This window comes from Lipophrys pholis (genome assembly GCF_963383615.2).
Source record: "Lipophrys pholis genome assembly, chromosome: 2".
Classification (NCBI taxonomy): Eukaryota; Metazoa; Chordata; class Actinopteri; order Blenniiformes; family Blenniidae; genus Lipophrys; species Lipophrys pholis.
This window is the reverse complement of record NC_137636.1, coordinates 8141827-8168033: the sequence shown is the minus strand read 5'-3', so window position 1 is coordinate 8168033 and position 26207 is coordinate 8141827. Positions and strand designations below refer to the sequence as shown.

At 42.8% G+C, this 26207-nt stretch overlaps 1 protein-coding gene across 2 annotated transcripts; it reads left to right on the top strand.

Annotated features, from left to right (window-relative positions):
* Positions 1-4498: 4498 nt before the first annotated feature.
* On the top strand, positions 4499-25981 carry fn1b (fibronectin 1b). Of its 2 annotated transcripts, XM_080458522.1 has the most exons (45): positions 4499-4797; positions 5076-5201; positions 5483-5620; positions 5904-6035; positions 6436-6573; positions 6664-6810; positions 6909-7091; positions 7843-8025; positions 8171-8347; positions 9218-9373; positions 9481-9609; positions 9711-9854; positions 11193-11314; positions 12031-12199; positions 12292-12468; positions 12705-12833; positions 12938-13027; positions 13109-13303; positions 14423-14701; positions 14790-15053; positions 15141-15235; positions 15911-16079; positions 16282-16368; positions 16572-16763; positions 18260-18451; positions 18571-18660; positions 18931-19197; positions 19320-19436; positions 19526-19687; positions 19774-19929; positions 20027-20143; positions 20480-20749; positions 20833-21020; positions 21108-21195; positions 21279-21458; positions 21551-21640; positions 22030-22218; positions 22331-22420; positions 22830-23284; positions 23375-23513; positions 23989-24150; positions 24234-24359; positions 24452-24558; positions 24655-24747; positions 25243-25981. In XM_080458522.1, the coding sequence occupies exons 1-45, from the start codon at positions 4662-4664 to the stop codon at positions 25318-25320; spliced, it is 7113 nt and encodes a 2370-aa protein (XP_080314648.1). In that variant the 5' UTR covers positions 4499-4661; the 3' UTR covers positions 25321-25981. The 2 variants fall into 2 exon arrangements, with proteins under 2 accessions (XP_080314648.1, XP_080314649.1); XM_080458523.1 differs by lacking the exon at positions 5076-5201.
* The last annotated feature ends 226 nt before the right edge of the window (positions 25982-26207 follow it).

Below are 26207 nucleotides of genomic sequence, written 5' to 3'. Positions count from 1 at the left end.
GTGCACTGATTTGTCCACCCCCCCAAAAAAAACCAATTTTCTTTCAGATTCTAAAGTTTACAATACAACTGTACAAAGTTAGTCACAAGAGTCAAGGCATTAAAACCATCATTTATTAATCAATTAGAAACACTGGAGTAGTAGATGAGCCAACATGGTAATAACAAAACATGGCTGCAGATCTTGAGATGTATTTGGCTTGTACTGAACTTACAGTTGTTAAAAACACAATTATTGTCAGCCTGAATTTCAACAAGTTAACGAGGATTTAATTTCCACATGCAGATTTTAACTTCCCTCTTGCTTACAACTTGTGATTTGACTCAGATTATGTGTGAAATATTTTTGTCTGGTCACTTTGCCCCTGCGGACTCCGGACACCGAGGACGTGCGAGTGTCCTCTGTGAGTCAGTATAGACAGTAATTCAGTTGATGAAGCGCCGCCATTAGTACCCCTCGCGTGTCAACTCATATCCTCTGCATCCCTCGACGAATGACCACACCCACTCTGGTTTCCAGGGCAACCCTGTCATGTAGCACTGTGTTGTGGAATCTTTGGTAAGTGCTTCGTCAGAGCGTTCGTCTTCAGCGACCTCCAACATTTGTTGCCAGCGGAGCAGCAGATGCTCTTCACATCCTGTGCATAGAATTTTGACTGATTCAGGCTTGAGCAATGACGAGGACCAGTGAGACTGCTGACAACCTCAAATTCTGTTCCTCAACTGTCTCAGTCGCCGGCTGGTTCATGAACTTCTGCATAAGTAATATTTTTATATGCAATGTTTTAATGGTCGGCACACGTTTTTCTGTTCATACTTCAGTGGCAGCACTACGGATCCAGAGATCCTGCCACAGCTAACAGAAGCAGATCGGTCAATCGTGGGTGTGAGGGAAATACAGTCACAGGTTTTGCTCATCTCCACCCACTGAGTCCACAAACGAGCGACCAATGACCATACCCTCAAACTTTCGGCCTCTGTCTTGAAAGTACACAGGACTTACTTTCCACCTCTCCATCACTTCACACAACTCACAGCATTTCCTTCTTCTTCTCTCAACTCTTCCATTCAGCTGGGTTGTTTTTAGGTCTCATTCACCAAATAAGCAATTCAAAGTTTGGTATATTTTAGGCAGAAAACCACACATACATAGAATCCAAAGACTTGTTGAAGTTTGGCACACATTACAAAAGCTTCTTGTTAATTGGAACATTCTTATTTTCTCTATAGCACATCCTCATGATTCACAGTGCACCTACCGTGACTTGTGCTAATAGGAAACCCTGAAAAAAGATGACAGGTTTGTTGATTTATTTGTCTTTAAAGGAGATTGTGAAAGATTTGTTCACCACTCCTGTTTGTTGAGCATATATCTAGTGAGCTGATAAACTGACCTTCCGTACATCCGTGACGTGTTCATATAGCACTTAATGTTTTTATGTATTAGTCATATCCGTGAACAGTAAATGTTTAGACGCCAACAAATTTTCCACAGGATTTTATTAAAGATATTAGAGCTATACTTCCACATCACCGAGGCATCTATCACAGTAGCAAGAAAAGAAAGACTCTTAGGCTATTTCCATCCATCCATCCATCCATCCATCCATCCATCCATCCATCCATCCATCCATCCATCCATCCATCCATCCACCCATCATCAACCTCCACCACATGTTTTTAGACTTTGGAAGGAAACTGGAGAAAACTCAGCAGCTCACATACAGAAAAAGTCTCCAGAGACGAAGGATCTTTCAGGCAAGAGTGCAAACCACTAGTCTTAGTGTTACATATGGATGTCAGTGCCTGTGTTAATCTTCATCACTTTTCTGCTCCCTATACTTATTTAAAAAAAAAATCAAAACAATCTCTGGATCCATCCTTAGGCGTATTCTATAGTATATAAATCATCGTGCAGAAGCAGTTTGTTTTAATAAACCAAATCTGCAGACTGTTTTTGTCAAGTACACACTGTTGCTTGGTAATATATACCAAACAATCCCACATCCTCATCAACTTACAGCTACATTCCTATAAATGCAATGCAACAAGTTATGTAACACAAGGCCTGTTCCCTATTGTTTATATATTATGGAAAGTAATGACATCAAAGTGTGATGAAATTAAATCTGAAACCAGCCACCAGGCTCTATGAAACACTCCCCTGTAATGTCAGATTGAGTTCTCAGAGATAAGATCCACAAAGGTTTCATCAAAGCAACGATCCGAAATACAAATCACTTGTGGTCAAAAGATCAATGCAAAGGTGCAGAGAGGAGTTTATCTTTGTTGAAATATGGAGGTTATCTATGTAAAACATAAATGTAAAGAAGAAAAGACACTTTGATGTAAGCCAGGCTGCTTTCCAGAAAGGATTTCGACAGAGAGGCTCATAAATCTAGATCCAACAACCCAGGGAATTTAGTCATACCTAAAAACACCAGTATAATGGAAAGTGAAGGTTTCTTTTGTTCAAATATTTGTCTGTTCTTTTGTGCCAGTTTCCACTCCTCCCTATTCTGCATAAGTGCATATTCAGGAAACCTGTTGTATATACAGTAAGTGAATGTGGAAGCCGCAGTTAGGTAAGACTTGGGGTTTTGTAACCGTTTGGCATTTTGATGCTGCACAATTCACTGGTGGAAAATGCAGTTTCCACATGGGAGAGATCTGCAACTTATTTATTTATTTTTGCCTGTTTTCATCTTCTCTTTCCCCCAAAAACTGTGTCCTCACTGTTTCATGTCTCTGCCCTCTGGCTTGTCTCACTCATCAAGTGCAGTGACAGAGATGGTTTGACCACAGTCTCACACACAGTTTGCTTTGCAGCCCGTGTCTATGAGTAAGTTTAGTGGAACCAGCCGCTCCTGCACATGACCTGACCAAAACAGCATACTGTGGTCTGGTTTAATACTTTTCCCCCTTTGTGCACATGGAGTTTTGGAAAACATTTCAATTCTTGGCAGATTTATAAACTTCCCGCAATTCACCCACACTGGCTTGTGATGGGAATATGATCACAAAATTAAGTTAAGAGACATGATCTTTGTTTAATCCTGTAAGAAACTATGCTATTTTGAATGTGAGTACACTATTTATCGTAGTGACTACAAAGCTTTCACTGTTAAAGTGAGAAGCTAAGAAAATTCACATTTTAATTGGTAAACATGAGTATTTTCAGTTCACATATTATTGCAAAACAGGCATTGGGATGACCTGCTGCATTTTGCTCACAGTGTATGTGCAATGAATATTTGCACAGTACATAATCAGCTTTATCAAATCGGGGTGGCTGGATGGTTAGAGATGATCACAGCATAGTTTTATAAATTTAAAGACAGTGTTAGATGGTATGCTCTATCAAAGATTCATGTTGAATACTAGTAAGTATCAGTGGATATGGGAAAAAAAACACATTATAAAACACAATAAACTAAGAGAGAAAGCTGAAGCTCACTGATGGGTTATGCTTTGAGACTTTTGCCCAAGATGTTTAAGTCATTTATCTGTAAAGTATCGAAACACTTCTCTTAAAATGTTTATGACGGCTGTTCAGCAATGAGTCAACAGTTCAAATGAAGAAAGAAACATGATGATGATGATGTTTGACATGGACATTAATAGACATTCAGACTGGAGAAGTTAGAAAGTTCCACTTTCTGTATCCATCAACAAGAGCATAAATCTACTGCTAATGTTACTTTCTGCGTCATGCAGCAAAATCCATAGACTGTAGTGCAGCAAACATTTGGCACGAGAAATGAAATGATCATTATGTTCTTCAACTGAATTTTAGTTATCATTTGACAAATCCCGATCTACTTCAGCAGTGTTTTTATTGTATATTGTATATCTATTGAGCCACAAATTAAAGTTTATGGATATCTTTGGGACAATCTGAATCTATTAATAAATCATTTTATTAAGGCTTGAGGAAACTTTGTCACTCCTAACCTGTAAATGAATTAATTTTATTCTAATTTTCTAATGCAAATTTAATAGAGAACGCAAGCAAAAACTTTACCTTTCATATACCCACGATCAATCTCATGAGCAGTTACAAACCTATATATCAATTCAGGTCATGAGAGCTTTTATCACGCATTATGAGTTATTGAAGTTGATCATTCTGGAGATTTTTGGTGTATAGCTATTCTGAAAGATTTTTTCATTTACATACCACAAGTTCATTGTCATTTTTCTGATCCTTCCTGCACATGGCCTCTCTATTTACATAAAAAATACAACAACAACAACAACAACACGTTATCAATATTTTTTAAGCTCGTTTCTTTAACTCTTGAAGGTTGCAGCATTTTTTCGTCAACAGCTGAGTTTTCTTCACAAAAGTGATTTGAAGAGTTTTACCATTACTCACCCCCGGGTGGGTCATCCATGCTCCCGTTAATCCCTCCTCCCTTGTCCCCTCCCCACCCCCCCACCCCATAGTGCGGCGGTTCGGTGCGGGTATAAAATCGGTGCGCTCCCCGCTCCTCAGTCTGGCGCACCGGCTGCAAGGCGGCTGGAAAAGCAGCGGTTTCGAGGGACAGGAACCAGATCTTTCCAAGCTTTACTTCTGCACTATCTTCTTATTTCGCATTGCTTTGTTGAGTTGGTGTTTTCTTCTTCATAAACATCCTTATTTTTCCCCCACTCCACAAAATGACCGGTGGCCCATTGACAGGGTTGCTGGTTGCGCTGTGCGTCAGCAGCGCAGTCCACGGCGTGCCAAGCAAGAGCAAAAGACAAACCGGCCAGTATCGCATGTATCCTGAACTTCTTGACGCAGTCGCTACAGGTTGGTACAAGGACTTCCAAACCCACTGTTTAAAATTTTAATAATCAATTAATCTGTATTGCTGTTCAGCACAAATGATTTGTAAAGTTTGATGTGTTCTAAAACATTTTAATATATCCAAATCTTGCCTAATAATTTGAATAATTGTGAAATAATTCCATTTTGCAGTAACTTGGGAGGATTTTCTTCTCAGATCAGCCAAATCAGACCATTTTAATAGTAATTCTACTGCGTTCAATAACTTTTATGTGACAACATTGTTGTTATGATTTCTGTAGTCGGCTGTGAGGAAAACGGTCGCTCATTCAGACTGAACGAGCAGTGGGAGAAACCCTACCTTGGTAGTACTCTGATGTGCACCTGCAATGGAGCAGCGGGCATCAAATGTAAAACTAAGCCTGAAGGTCAGTGAGACACCGACCGGTGCCTCTCAGCAGTGCAGCAGCCTGACACTTCTTCCAGAGCTTTTGTGCTTGTGCATAAGTAAAAAAAAACAAAAAAAAACTAAGCAAAACAACAAAACTTAAAATAAAGTAAAAACTGTGAATCACACAGACCTGAGCCACTTGATATAGTGTTTTCTGGACACGCTATTTGTGTCTTTACACAGCAAAAGAAACATGCACAGCAAGTCGACAATACCAGCATGGTGACCTTTTCGGTGTTTCCTTTGTTTTTCTCTCAGTGGAGGAGTCTTGTTATGACAAGCACAATGACCGGACATACCGAGTCGGCGAAACCTACGAGAGACCAAAAGAAGGGATGATGTGGGACTGCACCTGCATTGGTTCTGGTCGTGGAAAGATCAGCTGCACCATTGCAAGTGAGTCAATAAACTGTCTGCCTTTACAGAATCCTCTTGGGAAAATGGGTGTTGGTCAGTGCAGCTCAGGGAGTGTGTGCGTCCTGTCACACTCCGCCATGTAACAATGATATGTGATTTCTATGTTTGAATGCTGTAGTTTGTAATAACATGGAAGTTTAGTTCATTTCTCTGCTTCTTGCATGCACAGGAAAGACTTGAGAGCATATTATGTCAACAACAGACTTGGCATGTAACAGATGTGTCTTTAACCAGCAGATCTTTCACTGTTCGTCATTCACAGATCGTTGCCATGAAGGTGGGAAGTCTTATAAAATTGGCGACACTTGGCAGAGGCTTCATGACACTGCTGACTACATGCTGGAGTGTGTGTGTCTTGGAAATGGCAAAGGAGAGTGGACGTGCAAACCTGTGGGTGAGTTGTTGTTTTGGACCTGGAAACCTAAAGTTGCAGGGCAACCGGGGTGTCAACATTTTCCCTATGAACTCTGAAAGGTGGAAAAACTCAAATTAAACTTTCAAACTTGTGTTCATTGCACATTCACATGCGTGCATGCTTATACCCACAAGTGTGGTAATTTCTCAGAAGCATGACTGTTATACTGTTGTAAATATTTGACATCAGTTCAGACAAACAAGATAAGTAAGTGAGAGAGCATCTCTCTGATTTGACCCTCCACAGCTATTGATTTTCACTAGTTTTTTTTGTGTGTGTCCTGGAAACATCTGATTTGTTTTCAAGTCGTATCGAACAACAGTCGGTGGAAAAACTTCAAATGCAGAAAATTAAAGTAGTGTTGTTGTTTTGTCTGCAGCCGAGCGTTGCTACGACAACAACGCTGCGTCATCGTACATTGTGGGGGAAACGTGGGAGAAACCCTACCAGGGCTGGATGATGCTTGACTGTACCTGTCTGGGAGAAGGAAACGGACGCATTACTTGCACCTCAAGAAGTAAAACAGATGTCACACATTCACACATGAACAGACTTTTAAATACGTGATGCAGGGACGGCTGCTGAGCTCTTTTTGGTCCCCAACTAGACCGTTGCAATGACCAGGACACCACGAAATCCTACCGTATTGGAGACTCTTGGAGCAAGACGGACTCGAGTGGACATGCTGTGCAGTGTCTGTGTCTAGGAAATGGCCGTGGAGAATGGAAGTGTGAAAGACACAACGCCGGAAGAAGTGAGACTCAGATTGTCAATGTTGTCCATGTTTTTATAGTCTCTGTTTTTACAGTGGTGGTAATGACTTCTCTTTGACTCTGTTATTCTTGTGTTCAGCGACAGGCGCTGTTGTGTTGACCCCCACCCGGTCTCGGCTGCAGCCTGAGCCAGCCGCCGAGGGAACCTGCCGCACGGACTCTGGGGCCACTTACTTTGACGGGCAGCGGTGGGTCAGGAACCAGGGAAGCAAGCAGATGCTCTGTACCTGCCTGGGTAACGGAGTAAGCTGCCAGGAGTGGGGTAAGTACAGGGTGGACAGACGGAAATGAAGTTTCTCTGAAAACAGTATGAGTATTTAAAGGTCCCATATTGTGCAAAATTAATTTTTTAATGGTTTTAAAAGAGTAATATGTGTCCCCATAGCCTGAGTCCCCAGAAGTGAAGAAAGCGTGACATCTCCCTCACTTGCTGGCTTCAACTTTGAAAAAATGTGTGCTCAAACAGATAAATCAGAGATTTTCCCTTCATGACCTCAACTGGAGAAATAACCACTCCCTCTGGTAGTGGATACTCCCTTTGACCCTCCCTAAGAAAAATGATCTCTACTCTCTAAAATTACGAACTGACGCCATTTTTTTCTCCTGGCAAACGCTGGTGTGGTTGAACGACAGCGATTCTACGAGCCATAGCGATAAATCCACCTCTCTCCGAGGGGGGCATGCAGTAGGCGTGGACAGACACAGTTCATTACAGAAGCAGCCTGTTCTCAGTCGAGCTCACTAGAAGGACTTTTACACTGGCTGAACTTCAGGACCAAGGCTGGATTTTGGGGCAATACTCTTTGATTACACTGGTGTGAAATTGTTGAAAAACTGTATAATATGGGACCTTTAAGACGAATCTATTTCGACATGATTCAGAGATATGTTTTGAATGTGGTTCTCTTCCTGTCATTGGATTTTGTTTCAGAGCCTTTCATAATTTTTTACATGCACACTGCTTGGTTCTTTATTTTAAAGATTTCTGAGTCCTTCCATTTTTCTTCATACAGAGACCAAGAAACAGGTGTATGGCGGCAACTCCAACGGTCAGCCGTGTGCGTTTCCCTTTGTCTTCATGGACAAGACTTACTACTCGTGCACCTCGGATGGACGCTCAGACGGGCAGCTATGGTGCTCCACAACCTCCGACTATGAGACAGACCAACTGTACTCTTTCTGTACTGAGAAGAATGGTGAGACTTTAGCGTTTGTCGGGCCTATTAAAAACACTCACAGCAGTGTCACACGCTCATGGTATTGACAACGAAAAATATAGTGCCAACCTTATGATCACCGGTCAGAGCCATGCAGCAACACTTCTGTCATTCTCAATTGCAGCCATTGTGGTCACACGAGGCGGAAACTCCTTTGGCTCGCTCTGCCACTTCCCCTTCCTCTATAGCGGTCGCAACTACACCGACTGCACCTCTGATGGGCGGCGTGACGCCATGAGGTGGTGCGGTACCACTCACGACTATGACAACGAGCAGCGCTTTGGGTTTTGCCCAATGGCCGGTGAGTGTGTCTCTGGTTTTCTTCTTCATAAACGTGTGAGCACCAGTCTGAGTAAATGAATAGACGAAATGCTGAACTCACATCTTTCCTGCCTATGTTTCAATCATTTTTGGACGACTGAATGTGGGGGTGTTTTGTTTACCTTATGAAGAGTCAGAAAAGAGCCAAACATAGTCAATAAATCTTTTTGTGACTTATTACATGTGTGAAGTTTGATTTGGCTGTTTGAATTAGCCCTTGCAACTAACCAGTAGCTTTTTCACCATCTGTTTAAATACTCTCAATAGAAAATAAAGTACTGCATTCATATGTGTGTGTTTTCAGTTTTAACTTAAACCATGACGTTACACTGTGATGAAACGCATCATTGATCACCGACTTCCAGTTAAACTGTCGATCGACATGAAGGTACAGAGAGAGGACAGAATGTTAGTGACACGTAATGGGACAGGAGGGTCAGTATTACCCTGACATTGATTTCTGAGATTATGAAGATGCAGTCAGGCGATGGTGAACTCTCCATGAACACTGCATCTCTTGTCAAGCATCTCTTGCTTTTGCAAACGTGTTTACTTACACCCAAAGCTTGTGTGTTGATCTCATCTTGTTCTCACAGTTTCTAATGACCACTTATTTGCGAGGGTCACTTGCAGACGACTGGGGAGTGAATGACTGGCACTTATTGCAGTCATGGGAGAGTAATGACTTTATCAAGGCTGTTACATAACAGTTAATTCACATCCTCAACTCCACTGAGACAAACACTCAGTGTCTGATCACACACTCACACAGCGTGGGAAGGAATCAAAAAGCACTCATGAAGCGAATGGAAAAATGTCCTCATTGTTTCTGGTCTTTCTCTTTAATTAGCTCATGAGGAGGTGTGCACCACTAATGATGGAGTGATGTATCGCGTGGGTGACAAATGGGACAAACGCCATGAAGTCTTGGGCCACACGATGGAGTGCACATGCCAGGGCAATGGCCGTGGGGAGTGGAGTTGCATTGCTCACTCACAACTTCGAGGTCAGAAAAAAGTCCATATTGAGAATTAAATCTATTTACTTACTATTTTCTTGCACTAATTTGCACTAAAGTGTTTTGTTCTTTTTTTTTTACCTCTACACATTCAGACCAGTGTATTGTTGATGGACTGACCTATGAAGTGAGCCAAGAATTCTCCAAGCGACACGCCGAGGGCTACATGATGAACTGCACCTGCTACGGACAGGGCCGAGGGCGCTGGAAGTGCGACGCCGTTGGTGCGCACATGACTTACCTTGCTCAGCTGGAAAGTTCACAACCCTACCCTTTGTCTGTCCCATCAACTCGACTCTGGGGTTTCTTGTGTTTTCAACAACAGATCAGTGCCAGGAGCTACAAACCAAAGTGTTTTATCAGATCGGGGAGACGTGGGACAAAGTCAGCCATGGGATCCTCTACCGCTGTTACTGTTATGGCAATGGGGTTGGAGAGATGAGATGTGAACCACAGCAGAACTCCCAAGGTAAAAACATAATCTGTCCACCATGAATCAGTTTTTGATATTCTACTGTAGTGTCAGAAGTCTTCTCTTTTTTTTTTTTTTTTAACAGATTTCACTTTTACTGTGCGAGAGAGGATGTAAAATCACCGATGCCACAATAAAATTGTTGACTTATTTAGAAAATGAGGAACAATTCTAACGATGTAAGATGTAACTGGAGGTCTCGAAACAGAATCTTATTAATGCATTTTCTGTGGTTCAATGAAATATGTGCACAAATAGCATGTAATGTAATTTTAGCATTTTGAATAGGTATTAATGACAAAATAAACCTAAATTAATTTAGAAATTACAATAAAGTATTACTGATCTTCAAATCTATTTGACATGAGAAAAGGTACTCTTATTCAGGCATCAGGTGTGATTTTGCTAAAATGAAAACTGATGTAGGTTGAAAGTTTAGTGCGAACCCCTGCATCCTTCTGCCAGTAGGATATGCTTCGGGCCTTTCCACACTTCAAGATTATATGTAGTGCTTGTAAAGCAAACATGAAATCCAGTAATGAAAAATTGGGCTAGATGTTCAAAATCATTTATAGTTATTTTAACACTTGTAAGTCTTTTGCTGCAACTTTAACACCAATACTCATTGTTGGTAATGCTTAATTTATCTCACCTACTCATGACCTCCAATCCAACAATGCTGAAAGGAAAAGTTGAGTCTTGAGATTTCTGGAGGGAAGCCGGGGTTCAGCTTATAGCTTTACGATGAAGTCAGAGAAGAATTGGCCTGTTTTACTTTCATTCCTGGCTTAATGTCAAGCGATAAATTAACTGTCCTGTTAAAGATAAAGCGATGCATTGCTGGGTAAGCGTGAGGGGCAATCACTTTCTGTCCCCAATATCTCCTTCAGTTGCCTAATGTGGCACTTTGTCCCGTGGCTCAGTGTGGGAGTCCAGAATCAAACATTCACAGAAAAAAATAAATAAAATTGCGACATCTGTCATCAGTGCCAGAGGAAAGTGTGCGTGTTTGTGTGCGCAGAGAAGGGAGTGAGAAGCTGTGTATGTGTGTCCATGCACGGACAGAAGGTAGATAAAGTGTGATGAAAATGGTGCCGAGGTGTTACTTCAGACTGTGAGATGTCAGTGGGTGTTTGAGCTGGTTTAGCACCGTCTGGTGGTTTGGTTTATGTCCCAGAAAGATGAATCTTTAAAACAAAACGTAGCCAACTTTCACCCACACTCCCTGCAGGTAACACTATCGTGTTAAGTGCAAGTCATTGCCAGTTCTGGCTTTGCTGGCTTCTCTTTTGATGTCTTCTTCTCAGCCTCTTTGTGCATCTTTTCACTTGTCAGGTGGCCACAGACCTGTCCAGGTGATCATCACAGAGGCGGGAAAACAGCCGGACTCCCACCCAATTCAGTGGAACCCCCCATCATCCGTGCACATCACCCAGTACATCCTCAAATGGAGAGTTGTGAGTCTCACTTTTGCTTCCTTCCTTGGACTTTTTCAAAATCTGTTGAAAGCATCTGAATGAGGCCGGCTGGTTCTGGTGTTATTTGAAGTCTGAGCAGGAACAAACAAGGTGACTAAATGTACATAAACTCCCTTTCCAGTCTGTGCACACAAGCAAGTTTTTTTGTTGTTTTTTTTTCCAGGGTAAATATCCCTTTCCCTCAGATTTTTTTCTCATTCCTCACACATCTTTTTCACTTTGGACACTTCAAAGAGAGACCAGCTGGTTGCAGCCTCTATTAAATCATGCTGAATTCAAGCAGATTTCCTCTTAAAGAGTTTGTGCTGTATATTTTGGACAGCAAAGCCATTTTAAAACTTTCGCTTGGTTCTCCTGCCTGTAGTTTTCCAGCCGTACAAAGCCAGTCTAAATACTTTCTGTGCAGGATGTGGCTATTGATGGGTTTTAGCCAGGGACACAGTGCAGACAGGGACACAGTGTTTAAATATCTGGAGTAAATGAACGATTCCTGCTCATTTGTTTGACAAACTTTAAAAGTGAAATTTCTTAAAAAAAACTAATACTAAAAGAAATATTGGATTATTTCATAGTTGACAAAAAAAAAGAGGGAATTCATTATTTCTCACGCTGCTTTCAGTCACACTGAAGTTTTTGCCATTAGACAAATTCACAGGGCTGTAATGAAAACATGGTGCATCTTCACCTTCTTTTAGAAAAACTCCCATTCCCCCTGGAAGGAGGTCACCATCCCTGGCAACATGAACTCCTACACCATCAGCGGGCTGCGTTCAGGCATCACTTACGAGGGTCAGCTGATCAGCATCCTGCGTTACGGACGCCGCGAGGTTACACGCTTCGATTTCACCACCACCCCTCACTCTCGTGAGTAAACCAGAGGGGTGATCATGAGCTCAGTCCCATCAATCATCAAGAAATTGTCATCAAAACATTTTTATCTCTATTTATCTATCAAGTGGAAACGTCAGAGGGAGAAACGTCTCAGCTTCCTGCAGAGTTGGACACTTCCGAGTCCGTTACGGAAATCACCTCCAACAGTTTTGTTGTGTCCTGGACATCAGCTTCTTCCACCATCTCAGGCTTCAGGGTGGAGTATGAACTCAGTGAGGACGGGGCCAAGCCTAAAGTCCTGGGTAAGAGTCTGTATCCGTCACTGAAACCTCCATGATGTGCTTGTTGTTGTTCTCGCTGATGCATCTCATGTTATCTCATGTCAAAATTGTGTTGTTACGACATGCACGCTTTCTTAAAATGCTTAATATTTACAGAATATTCAAAATATATGCATAATATATACAAAATGTATATATCCTTAGATTTAGTCTTCGCAAAGTGTCAATTTAGACTAACATGTTGTGTGCTCCTCCAGATATTCCTCGTACATCCACGTCTGTCACCCTCACCGACCTGCTGCCAGGACGCAGATACAACGTCAGTGTCTACGAGATCCCAGAAGGTGGACAGCCAAACCTCATCTTGACGACCTCACAGACGACAGGTAGAAACATATCTGTCTTTGTTCAAATGTCAAAATCATAGTTGTTAAGAGTTGGAATACTTATGTGCATGTCTTTTCCGTGACGTTTCCTTTTCTCCTCTTAGCCCCTGATAAACCAACGAAACAGGTTGTAGATGATGTCAGAGAGACCTCCATCCGAATCAGATGGTCCAGACCTCAGGCACCTATCACTGGTATGAAATATTCCAACTGGTTTCATCCTGATTGATTCAGTTTTATTGTGATTGTGCGTCAATGTATCCCTGTGCCCTCAGGTTACCGTGTGGTGTACACACCGTCTGTGGAGGGCAGCAGCACCGAGCTCAACCTGCCTGACACAGAGACCTCGGTGACCCTGGTCGACCTTCTCCCTGGTTTGCTCTACAACATCAGCATCTACGCTGTGGAGGAGAACCTGGAGAGCGAGCCTGTTTTCGTACAGGTCAACACAGCTGGATCTCCTCAACAAGGTACCTTTTTCTTTTTCCTTCTTAATCCTTGACACAAAGTTAGAGTGAATAAAAACGGCTGCAGATATCGTGTAACTTACCATTTAAAAACGGGCTATTTTTTTCCCCCCACAGTAATATTTTTGATGCCACTTTGAAGCTGTTTTCAGTCCGTCTGTGAAAGCAGAACCTTTTCTGCAAGTTCATACTTGCAGCTGGAGATTCCTCAGAGGGTCATAAAGGCTTAAGAAAGGGCTCTCTGCTGCTCAGTTAATCCTGCGCTTGTCAAAACATTACCTTGTCAAGATAAGGTTCTACAGCAGTGCCGTGGTAATATTCTTTCGTCTGGTTTGCCTCAGCGTGTAACCCCTGAGTGACCTACTGAATTCACGGTGGGATGAGAAACAGCTCGTCTCACGTAGCCGGAACCCTTTGCAGGGGAAGCAAGCCTGTGCTCCCAACACCCATATGGAAACAGGCACTTCATAAACCCCCAGTGTTTCTTCGTTTTGATTCATATTTTGTTCTAAATTAATAATTTGCTAATGGAAAGGAGAGGAATATTTACTTATATAAACAATAAGCGAGTTCAAAATACATTACAAGAACTTGGAATTACATTGAAATAACACATCATTAAAGGAACAGCAATATAATGTTTTAGATTTGTGAAAAAACACTAAAAGCGAGACAATAAATATTTATAACATTTCAGAATCGCATTTAAAATGAAAGCGACAGCAGTGAACTAAAGCTACAGATGACCCTAAAAGTCAAAACAATTGTAAAGCTTAAAAAGATAATAAGATGTTTTGGTGAATGGTTTGATTTTTTTTCTTAGACTTTAAAAGTTTGCATGTATTTTATTTTTTATTTTAAATAAAATCTTTAAACAGCTAAATGTTTTATGGGGAATTGGAATCGTTGAATTTCTTTTTATTGCATTGATTTTCAGTAAATGTTTATAAAATGAGGACCAGGTGAGCAAGTCTGTTGTATTTCATGTTTCAGTGTTTCTCCAAATGCCACATTGCATGTGGCATCTTTAACGTCTCAGTATATTTTTCTACATCTGTTATGGAGGTCATAACCTCCATGAGCTGGAACTCCCTGTTAACTTCATCCTCTTTCTGTCTCCAGAGGTGGTCCAGGCCCCCACAGACCTGCAGTTCTATGAAGTTACAGACTCAAAAATCACCATCACCTGGACCGGTCCCCCCAGAGACGTGAGTGGCTACAGAGTGAGTTTCACCCCCGTGAGCCCCAACGGCGTTGAGATGAGGCACCTGCCACTGCCCATCTCTCCCAACGCGTACGCTGAGGTCACCCACCTGCAGCCTGGCATGCTCTACCGCTTCTACATCTACGCCATCAGCGGTGGAGTCGAGAGTGAGCCGCTTGTGGGAGAAAAGTCTACCAGTAAGCGACATTGGACAAAGTGACACATACACACGGTGTGGTTGCAGCATAAAACAAGACAGAGGGTCATATTTTCTGATCCCTACAGAACCTGATTCACCCACAAGCGTCCGCTTCACTGACATCGGCCCAGAGAGTGCACTTGTCATCTGGGAGAGTCCTCGTGCCGTCGTCAGTGGCTACCGTCTCTTCCTGAGCCTCGAGGGCTCCAGCCCCGTCGAGAAGAGAATCCCGGGCGGAGTCAACCAGTACTTTCTGAGAAACCTGCGCCCGGACACACAGTACACTGCTGTCCTGCACTCTGAGCTGGACAATGAGCTGAGCGAGGGCATCACCGAGTATTTCACCACTGGTGAGTATAAAGAGAAACAAAACATCATCAAATAGTAAAAACGAGGCGAATTTAACATATTTCTTTCTCATTTTGTCACCTTTGCAGCTCCTCAAATGGGAAATGCTCCCACCTACAGCACAGAGGTGACTGACAGCTCCATCGTCATCTCCTGGATACCTGTCCGCAGATTCAGCTACAAGGTAATGACCTTCCTTCGTCAACAATTCCTCATATGCATGACAGTAAAGCTGTACTCATTGAAATTTGTAAATGATCAAAGAGTAAAATCACCCTGTTTGGTAGCAATAGGTCCAAAAAGCCATGTCTTTACGTACGTAATGTGAGGAATTTCTCAATTCTTTTACAGCCAATAACTTAAAGAGGACTATTGTTTTGTCATGCTTTTGCATGTGTTTTTGATTTCTTTTCATTAACATGACCAGGGTTAGAAATATTAAAGGAAACAGGTGGAAATGCAATTTCTTTGAGACGAAACACAGGATTTGTATTGCACCTTAATTGACCTTTAAGATTGGATTCAACCATGTGTTTCCTCATATGATCATCTCCTTAATGCACAGAAGCAGCCTTTGTAGAAGTGGTGGGGCTGGTGTGAATTTACAAGCATTTGATGCTGCATTGAAGCGCTCTGAAAGTTGAGCAATCAGGAGAAAGCAGACTTTTCAGAGAGACTTATTGGAGGTTGTTTCTAAAGCAGCTTGTTTCAGACAGAGGTGATTTCAACTGTGCTGAATCTATCCTGCAGACACGTTTCTAAATGAGTTTTGATGTTGTCTGTCCACAACGTGGGAAAAATCATTGATTAAATAGATAGAAATAAGTTATTAATGTCTGCACTTCTGCCTCCTTTCCAGCTGTCTGTGCTCCCCAGCCAGGAGGGTGAATCTCCCAGAGAAGACACGTCGGACACTGGACGTTTGTTTGTGGAAGGTCTCATTCCAGGAACTCAGTACACCTACAGTGTTCAGCCCATCTTCAACGGACGCAACCGTGGAAACCCCGTCACCCGCACTGCTGTCACCTGTGTGTATTCACTCTGACAGACGAAAAGACTTAAAACTTAACAAAAGGCACAAAAGAACCAGTTGTATAACTGATATTGATTTATTAGGATGCGAGCTGACACAGTGCTGGACAAACCATCTGGCAGGAGATTGTGAAAGATGGTACTGCTGCAACAAATCCACTTTTTCATGTTCAACGGTCTACTTCTCTGTACTCACAGCTCTGTCTCCTCCCACTGACCTGAAAGTAAAGTCCAACCCCACCACAGGAGATCTCGTAGTCCACTGGGTAGAATCCAAAACACCAGGTAAATATTGACTGTACTCCCCACGCACTGCCAGCTCATTTGATCAACCTTGGCCTTAAAAATGTGATTTTTCTTTTTTCTCTTTTCACCACGACAAACGACTCTAACATGGATTTTATTCTCATTTCTCACAGTGAATCATAAACCTCCTGACATTTTGTTCCCTCTCCTCCCTATGTGTCACTCCATCCCCCTCATCACAGGCATTACCGGCTACAAAGTGACAAGCACGCCGACCAATGGGCAGAGAGGAAACATTCTGGAAGAGTTTGTGCCGGCCGGTCAGACCTCGATCATGCTCGAGAATCTGAATCTGGGTGTGGAGTACAACGTCAGTGTGTTCACCACTAAGGGCCATGTTGAAAGTGTGCCTGTGTCCACGATTGTCACATCAGGTAGGAGCCATCCTGAAGGCATTTACGCCTGTTAGGAGGCATCAAACACACAACTGCGTCAACAGGGAGGGAAGACGAGTGTGTCTGCGCAGGAGGGGTGAATGAGTCAAGAAAGTAATGTCAGACAGCAGCCAACTTCAATATCATTACTTCCTGTCAATATTATTCTTAATTAAATTTACATTCTCACAAGGATTTCCTGACTTTTTAAGGAAACTAAAACTTAATTTTTGGCAAAAACAAAGAGGAATAAATCTTAATTATCTAACAGACAGAAAAAGTTGTTTTCCAGAGATGTTAAGCTGAAATTGCAGCTTAATTAAAAAAAAGTCATTTTAAGTATTTTATGAAACAGACCTTTACTCTCACTGGAGATGTGTTTTTTTTTTTTATCAGTCTGAATCCACTCCACATGAGCAAGCATGGAAAGTAAAAACTCACTTTAAGGAAACGGTGCCGCTTTCTGGTGTTTTGGTTGGGGTGAAAACATAGGAGGAGAGAAAAGGATGGGACAGAGACTAAAAGCAACAAGCAAACATCGAACCTTAAGGTTCATTCAAACATTAATGGTTTGAAAGCTTAGTGCACCTGCACAGCTGGGAGCTAATTCTCTGTGGTGTTTATAAAAAAGAAATAAAAATTGCCATTTACCATTTAGTTTGAAATAAAACAATAAAACTGTTTCTAATGGAACTTTAATTAACATTATTTACTACTAACATGAACATAGGCTAACCTCAAATTTGCATGGAGATCAGGGGAATTACATGATGATGTGTATTTTTTTCAGCATGCTCAACAGTATTAATTGATGTTAATCATTGCTTGATATATGTTCTTCATTTTAATTGTAATTGTGTAATATGTGTTTGTCAAGCATGCACTCTGGGTTCCTGAATGCATTGAATGAATTTAATGAGGAATGAAATGAATGTTGTTGGTGTGAAATAATAATTATTCTGACTGTTTAATTCTGCTTGCGCTTTGCAACTGGCCTAACCCTTTCAGACTTCCCCGCTCCGAGTCATATTGAGTTTGTCGACATTACTGACACCACCATTGGCCTGCGCTGGATCCCACTGAATCATACTACCATTACTGGTTACCGAATAACGGTGGTGACGACAGGCGAAAACTTGCCAATTTTCCAAGACATGGTGGAGGATTCTGCTGGTTATTACACGATTCGTGGTTTGGAGCCGGGCGTGGACTATGACATCAGTATCTTCACTTTAACAGAGGAGGGCGAGAGCGAACCGACCACTCACACAAAGCAAACGCATGCTGGTGATTTATTATTTCACTCAATCAGTGGGAAGGGTTTGGGTGTTGATTGAAGAACCACTAAAAGCATATTTATATTAGATACATTATCTATTTCACAAGTTTCATTACAGCAGTTACATTACTTAAATTTCTCTTGAACACCACAGTTGTTTTGGTAAACCCCCTGGTTCTACAGCACAGGTTCTAACTTGTAACTCCTAATTTTCCAGCCATTCCCACTCCCACTCACCTGCAATTCGGAGGAGTGGGCCCTGACCACATTAGGGTCACGTGGACAATCCCACATGTTGCCACACCGAGCGACATTTCTCGGTTCGTCATCCGGTACCACCCTGTAGCCACAGATGACGACATCAAAGAGGTCAATGTTGGCGGAGCCACCAACACCTTCCTGCTGCAGAGTAAGACGACGTGAAGGACGAGTCTGTTTGTGCCTGACCGGGCTTTGGACTGATTTGTTTTGTTTGACGCTGCTCCATGTCAAACTACTCTCACCATACATTCTGCTGTTCTCCTAAAGACCTGCTGCCCAACACCGAATACCGTATCAGTGTTGTGTGTGTGTACGGTGAACGAGAAAGTGAACCTGCCACTGGAAATCAGAGGACAAGTGAGTGTGATTTGAAAAAAGAAAATAATCAGAATGTTTTTATCTTAGCTACTTAATATAATAGATAGTTAAAAATGACTTCTTTGTTTATGCTCTGTTTAGCCACATGCCTAAAGATGACTGATTACAATGGCAATAATTCCATGCACCTGCTTTACATGATTTATATTGGTATTGTTTGTGAAGCGACATCTTTCAACAATATTCGTCTTTATCTTTTCACCGGTACATCCTAAACCTCATTCCTCCTATCTATATGTTTTCTTGTAGCCTTGGACGCCCCGACTGGTCTGGACTTCTCTGACATCCGGACCAACTCTTTCACTGTTCACTGGCTGGCCCCCACTGCTGTTATCACTGGCTACCGAATTCGCTACCAGAAGACAAGTGGTGGACGGGCTATGGATGAGCGGCTTCCCCCAACCAGAAACCACTTCACGTTGACTGGTCTCACACCTGAGACAGAGTACCTGGTGTACGTGTATGCTGTCAGTAACAACCAGGAGAGTCAGCCTCTTACCGGCACCCAGGCAACGAGTGAGTCTCTGTACTGGCCACCTCACAGTCACCTTTTCCTTCCTGCTCCCACTGACAATCCTGAGCTCGGCAGTCATTCTAAATGTTTGTTTTTGTACCACTTTCACTTTCCTGTGTTACAGTCTCTGATGCGCCCACTGATCTTGAGGTTACGTCATCCTCCCCCACCAGCATCACCATTCGATGGGACGCCCCCTCTGTCGCAGTGAGGAACTACAGGATCACCTATGGAGGGACAAGTCAGTGAACATTTCTTGCATCAGAGTTTCACCTCTACCTCACAAATGATAAGTGTTTAACGCCTGGTCTTTCTCTACTTTCACTGAAGGTGGTGAGACTCCACAAGAGTTTACCATCCCAGGCACTCAGACAAGTGCCGTCATCAACGGACTGAAGCCCGGTACTGACTACACCATTACAGTCTATGCAGTCACCGGACGAGGAGATAGCCCCGCCTCCAACACCCCTGTCTACATCACACAGAGGACCGGTACAGCAAATCATTCCTGTGAACAAAAAGTGTTGTTGAGGGATTACATTGTATCTAAAGTTTGTCCTGACATCATTTTTCATCAGATATGGAGCCGCCTCCTGACATGAGACTCACTGATGTCAGTGACAACGCCATCACAGTCCGCTGGTCACCTGCTCAAGGTCCAGTCAGGGGCTACAGAGTCACAGGTGTCCCCCGAAATGGACTGGGACCTTCCTACTCTGAGGTGGTGCCCCCAGGTCAGAGAATCAGATTGTCCACTTTTGTTTTGGATGCAAAATGTCATGTTGTCGCAATATATTGGTCATCTTCTCGTGTGCTTGTCTTGTGTTACAGACCAGACACAGATGACATTCACAGGTCTGATGCCCACTGTGGAATACGTTGTCAGTGTTTACGCCCTGGGCAGTGATGGAGCACCTTCCTCTCCTGCTGTGGAGAATGCTGTCACTGGTGAGTTTCACTTATTCAAGTACATTTTTTTATATTATTTGACCTGTGACCACAAATTATTTAGCAGCCACTAACCAGCTTATAATAAAACATCTTAATACACAAAACAACATGTGGATTCAGGTTCATTTGATTTCACTGGTTAAAGGGAAGCCTTCCAATGGCTGTACATATAAAGAAACTGTCCGTGAATATTCATCTTCAAGTGTGGCTGTCACAATAACTGGCTGCACTTGAGACAAACTAAATTAGAGCAGATGTTGTAAAATGTCTCTATTGTGTTTCTGTCATTGAATGACAGAGCAGAAATTATATTTCTGTTTCTTCACTTTGCAGCAATGGACCGTCCCAAGGAATTGGCCTTCTCTGACATTGACTCCACCTCAATGCGCATCACGTGGGACCATCCTGACGGCACGGTCACATCCTATCGCATTTTGTACTCCAGCCCAGAGGAGGGCACCAGGGAACTGCGACCAGCACCCAGAGGTGACCAGGACACCGTGGTGCTGCAAGGCCTCCGTCCCGGTACTGAGTACACGATCAAAGTCATCGCCCTCCATGGTCTAACACCCAGCACACCATTAGTGGGAACCCAGGCCACAGGTAGATTTACACAAAAAACAACGACACATTCCAGGCTGTTGGACTGGTCGAGTTTTAATGTTGTTGTCTCCTTTGTGTCTCAGTGATCCCTGCGCCCACTGACCTGCTGATCTCAGAGGTCGGTCCTTCCTTCTTTACTGTGTCATGGCGTGCTCAAAATGCACGACTCACAGGCTACCGCGTGGTCGTCAGTCCCAAGAATGTCAACAGTCCCCGCAAAGAAATGAATGTTGCTCCTGACACGACTCGTGTTGTTGTACCTGGTCTGATGGTAAATAGAGTTATTCTCATTAAATTTACAAAAAAGAGTCATAATCAGGTGGTTTGTGGATATCAGCTGCATATTTGTGTGTTGTAGGTTGCAACTACATACGAGGTACAGGTTTATGCCCTGAAGAACTCTCTCACCAGCAGACCTCTACAGGGAGAAACAACCACCCTGCAAGGTTACAAGCTGAAGTATAAATGTTTATACTTTCAATTTCCACCAACCGTTTACCGATCTAGATTTATTTCCTCTTCCATACAGATGTGAGTCCTCCTCGCCGTCTGCGTATTTCTGATGTGAAGGACACTTCTTTCACGCTGACCTGGCGCTCAAAGGGAGAAACCATGACTGGGTTCCTCATTGAAACCACGCCCCTCAGCGGCTCACAGCCCACCATCAGGAGGACCATCCCAGGAGACGCGTACACCTACACCCTCACGGGTACATTACACCTTCCTGCCTAAAACATGCCTGCAAACTGTGATTTTCAGTGTTCTCATTTTAATCTACATTGTGTGCTTGTTATTTCGAAGGTCTGCAGCCCAGCACCATGTACTCTGTTCACCTCTACACCCTGAATGGAAACACAAAGAGCGCCCCAGTCACTCTCACCATTCAAACAGGTACGACCCAATTCCGTAGTTTATCTAGGGAAGTTACAACCTGCATAATCCCAGGTTACCCTTATAACCACATCTTATATTTAAAAGTACTTTGAAGATAGTACTGCTTGGAGTCAGTCTACCGAGTCTGCTGATCTTTAATTTACACAAAAGACTGTAGGTCGCATTGGTGAATTTGTTTTCGCATTGTGGATGCAGGGATCGAGTTTGAAGAACATGATTTAGTTCTTATAAAGGATCAAATCTCTTATTTAGCTGCAAAGATTGAAATTTTGGGATTAATAATAGTATAAAAGTCCAAATTTATTTCACCACATATCGTTTTACATCACCAAACAGATGGAACAAGTGCTATATTAAATTGTGAAATGATCCTCGTTGTTTTACAGCCTCAGCAGTGGTCCAGGCTCCTACAAACCTCCAGTTTACTTCTTTGACTCCCTCGTCCATCTCGTTCACCTGGCAGGCACCTGCCTCTCAAATCACAGGATACTACGTCACCTATGAGGAGTCAGGGCGTGCCCCTCAAGAGCTCATCCCACGGCCCCATGCAGGCCGGAACTACGCCACCATATATCGTATGTGCTTCTCAATCAATCTGTTTACACTTTTTCCCCCATTTGATTGACAGAATATTTAGGTTTACAAAAAAGGTGATATGATATAACATAATGTTTTTCCTTTTTCAAGGCCTGAAACCAGCCACGGAGTATGTCATTAAGATCGTCGCTATCCAGAACACACAGAGGAGCACACCTCTGGTGGGCAGGATCAGGACTCGTGAGTATTTTGAGAGTGTTCCGACAAATCTGATGACGAGTTGATGCCTTCAAGTACCAAAATTAAAGTTAATGTAAAATGTGAGGGCCGGAACAGCATGTTTATTCTGCTCAGCTGCATTAAGTATCAAGCTGCAACAGCGCAGGGACCTTTAGAGGAAAAGTAGTCAATCAGCATTAGGCTCCTAAACCCTAATACGCCCTCGTTATTTTGAATGCCTCGACAAATATCATTCAAAATATATCATGTGTGTTTGCAAAACTGCTTGAAGACACACTTTGCCCTGTTTTAGAAACGCTGCATATCTGTCGCCTCCTGTTGGCTGAGATATGTTAGCGCAGCTCTGCCCCCCCCCCCCCCCCCCCCCTTCTAACCTGCTCGCTTCCCTAACCCCATTTCTCCTGCGCAGAACCAGACTCCCACCTCCCCTTGCCTTTGCCACAGCCGCATCGCCCCGGAGGCCTTGATGACAAGCTGGATGTGCCTGAAACTGACTTTGACAATCGAGTCCAAGTAGTTGGCACCAATAGCCAGGACGGGTTTGGTGATCAGAACCAACGTGTGGAGTACACAGAGTACAACAACAATGGAGGCAACAACAGGTTCAATGGGAACGGTGGCAATCCGCAGTCTCCCTACGAGCAAGTGCGTGAGCCCCTGGTGTTTTTGCCCCTTCCTGATGCAGAGGGTCGCAGGAAGCCCATTATTAAGATGGTGCCCATCGGATTACCATTTGGTAACGAGACAGGAACACCGCAGGAGGCCCAAACTCGGACCACAATCTCCTGGAAGCCGTACAAGCAGAGCGACAACTACCTGGTGTCCTGCAATCCTGTCACTGAAGTAAATGAGAAGATGTTCCAGGTAAGCAATTGCAGGGCCTCTTGTTTCCCGGGTCTGTCTATCAAGCATCTGAACTGTATTAATTTCACAGTTACGTCTTTCTCTGTTTAGGTCCAACTGCCTGGCTCCGCCACAACTGCGACCCTGATAGGCCTCACTCCGGGAGCAAACTACAATGTACTTGTGGAGGCTATGTTGGGGGCGCTCAAACACAAGGTTCTGGAGCAGGTCGTCACTGCAGGAAACACAAGTAAGAATCCTACATCAAGGCCTCGCTCCAAGTAATAAATGGAGGCTGGTATTTGGGACAGAACACTTGATCGCCGATCTTTTTTTGATAGCTCCATATTTGCCTGAGCTAAATACAGGCATTTGTCAAATAGTTAGTTAACAGTTATCTTCATCTATTTCACTGTTAATTTGTACTTATAACATTTGTCCTCCATGTTTTCTTGAATGGTTTGGAAAGAAAATGCAGTTTTTCTTTTTATTTAGATTGTTCTCACTAAAAAATACATCAATTGAAAATCCTATTTTTGCGCAATAAGGACTCTGAAAAGAATTGAGAAGTACAATAAAGTTACTTTATTGCTGCTTTTGACTTTCAATAGATTTCAGATTTGAGAGATTGTTGTAAACGAGTAATCAAATTGAACACGATAGTGAAAACCAGAACTTTTAAGAGGTTGTTTAACATGTAATTTTTACTTATCACCTCCATTCAGTTGAAAATGGAGTTCCTGCCAGTAAGGACTCTTGCTATGATGCCTTCACTGGGACCTACCACGACGTCGGTGCTGAATGGGAGCGGATGTCTGAAACAGGCTTCAAGCTGTGGTGCAGGTGCCTGGGACTGGGCAGTGGTCACTTCAGATGCGATTCTTCCAGTAAGTCTTAGGATGAGCCTCTCACTTGAAAACATGAAGCTTTCCCAGAATTTCTCATTGATTTGGGTTTTTCAAACATTCAGAGTGGTGCCACGACAATGGCATCAACCACCGCATTGGGGAGAAGTGGGACCGCCGGGCTGAGAACGGCCACTTAATGAGCTGCACTTGCTTGGGAAATGGCAAAGGAGAGTTCAAGTGTGAACCACGTAAGAGCCCTTCAATACAAAAATATCTCATTAGTGTTTCTCTGACTTACTGAGTGACATATGAACTATTTTTTTTCTACGACTTCACACAGACGATTCCACGTGCTACGATGATGGCAAAACCTACCAGGTGGGCAACCAGTGGCAGAAGGAGTACCTCGGTGCCATCTGTACCTGCACATGCTTCGGAGGACAACAGGTAAGACAATACAGCCTTTCTGTGTGATTTCTAATGTGTATAAATTATCGCTCAGAGATTAATGTAGTACGAGTTGACGCCTGCTTGTCTGATCAGGGCTGGCGCTGTGAGAACTGCCGCCGACCAGGCAGCGACGTCGACGCCAGCGTGCTGAACCCCGTCAGATTTGGAGACAACCTACTGCGCAAAGTGAGTGGAAGTATAAGAGTTCAAATATCAGCCAGTATACTTTAAAGGGGTCATATTATCCAGCTTTTCAACACTTTCACATGGGTCTCATTGGTCCAAAAACTTTGTTTTCAAAGTTGTTATTTTTTTTGGATTTGGTTGATTTGGCTGCCGAATTGTGGGAGGGTCTTGAAGACACTATATAGGGTTTGATTTCTGATTCGCTCATTGGAGCAACTCACTTTTTAAAAAATTTAGACAAGCCTGGGAGAGAGATTACAGACTTTCACTTCTGGGGCATCATTTCTTAGGTATGGGGACGATTATTACTGTTGGAAAACCACTAGAAAGCAAATTTTGCATAATATGACCCCTTTAAATGTTTTTCACTCGCAATTTTAAAACTGGGTTAATGTTAAATGGTTCATTCTAAAACAAGCACATTTTTTGGTAATCAAATTCTGTTTGTGGTCATATCATAACCCTTAACAAATATTACCACACCTCTTTCTCCAGAACATCCACTGCCCAATCGAGTGCCTCCGACCAGACCTGCTAGCAGACGTACACGTTCCTCAAAACGCTCATGAATAATGGATGGTCCAGTCCGATATCTGCTTTGCTCCGTCACCATCCAGTTGCTGCACTGTTTCCTCTCGTTGAAGCCACGCCGTCTGTGACTGAACAGAACTAACTGTCTTGTCACTCTTCTGACATGTTTTGTTGTTTCACTGCTGCCTGAACAATCAGTATTGTTTTCTTAAAACGGTCTTTTCACTGTTTACTTAAAAGTTCTCTGAATTGGCTTTTCCAATCAATTTTCCAGCCATTTTCTTCTACAGACTTGAGTGCGATCCTAGAACTCTTTAGGACTTGTGACAGTCAAACTTGTCAAACTGGCATTTGTTTTCCGTTCAAATGTTGCGGTGCATATTTTTAATCAAAATGCAAAACTGAAAGAAAGCACTGTGTTAAAGAATGTCAATGTACTTATTAATGCCATTTAAATTGTCCATGTCTTTTTCTTTTCGGGAGCCCTCTGTTCATTGCAGAGGGCTCACACTGTGTGACTGACACACTTTGAATTTTTCATGTCTTTCTACTAATTTATCCCTTTAATTTCAGTGTCTGAAAGTGTGAACTTGGATGCGAGATTGTGAACGTTTCTATTTTTGTACTCTGTCAGTGCCAAAGATGTTTCTACCTTTGACAAGAAGTCCCTTGTTTTAATAAAGCTGGAAAGATCCTGATACCACCTCCAGAGCCTTGTTTCTTTCCTGGTTTTGCCTCATGTATCCTGAGGTTCACTACGAGGTTTGGCCGAAAGCACAAGACATTTAGAGCCCAGTCTGTTCTTCCAATGTTTCGCTGGACCTCCTTCATATTGTTTCTAAGAAAAGACTCTTTCCAATCCGATTTGTCAAACTATCACAATGAAGTAACACATTAGTGAACACATCCACACATAAGCCTTCAAAAGT

Coding starts and splice junctions, on each gene's coding strand:
- fn1b (XM_080458522.1), top strand. CDS start 4,662: ATGACCGGTGGCCCATTGACAGGGTTGCTGGTTGCGCTGTGCGTCAGC. Junction 20,750..20,832: donor AGTGGGAACCCAGGCCACAG/GTAGATTTACAC, acceptor TTTGTGTCTCAG/TGATCCCTGCGCCCACTGAC. Junction 22,219..22,330: donor GAACTACGCCACCATATATC/GTATGTGCTTCT, acceptor TCCTTTTTCAAG/GCCTGAAACCAGCCACGGAG.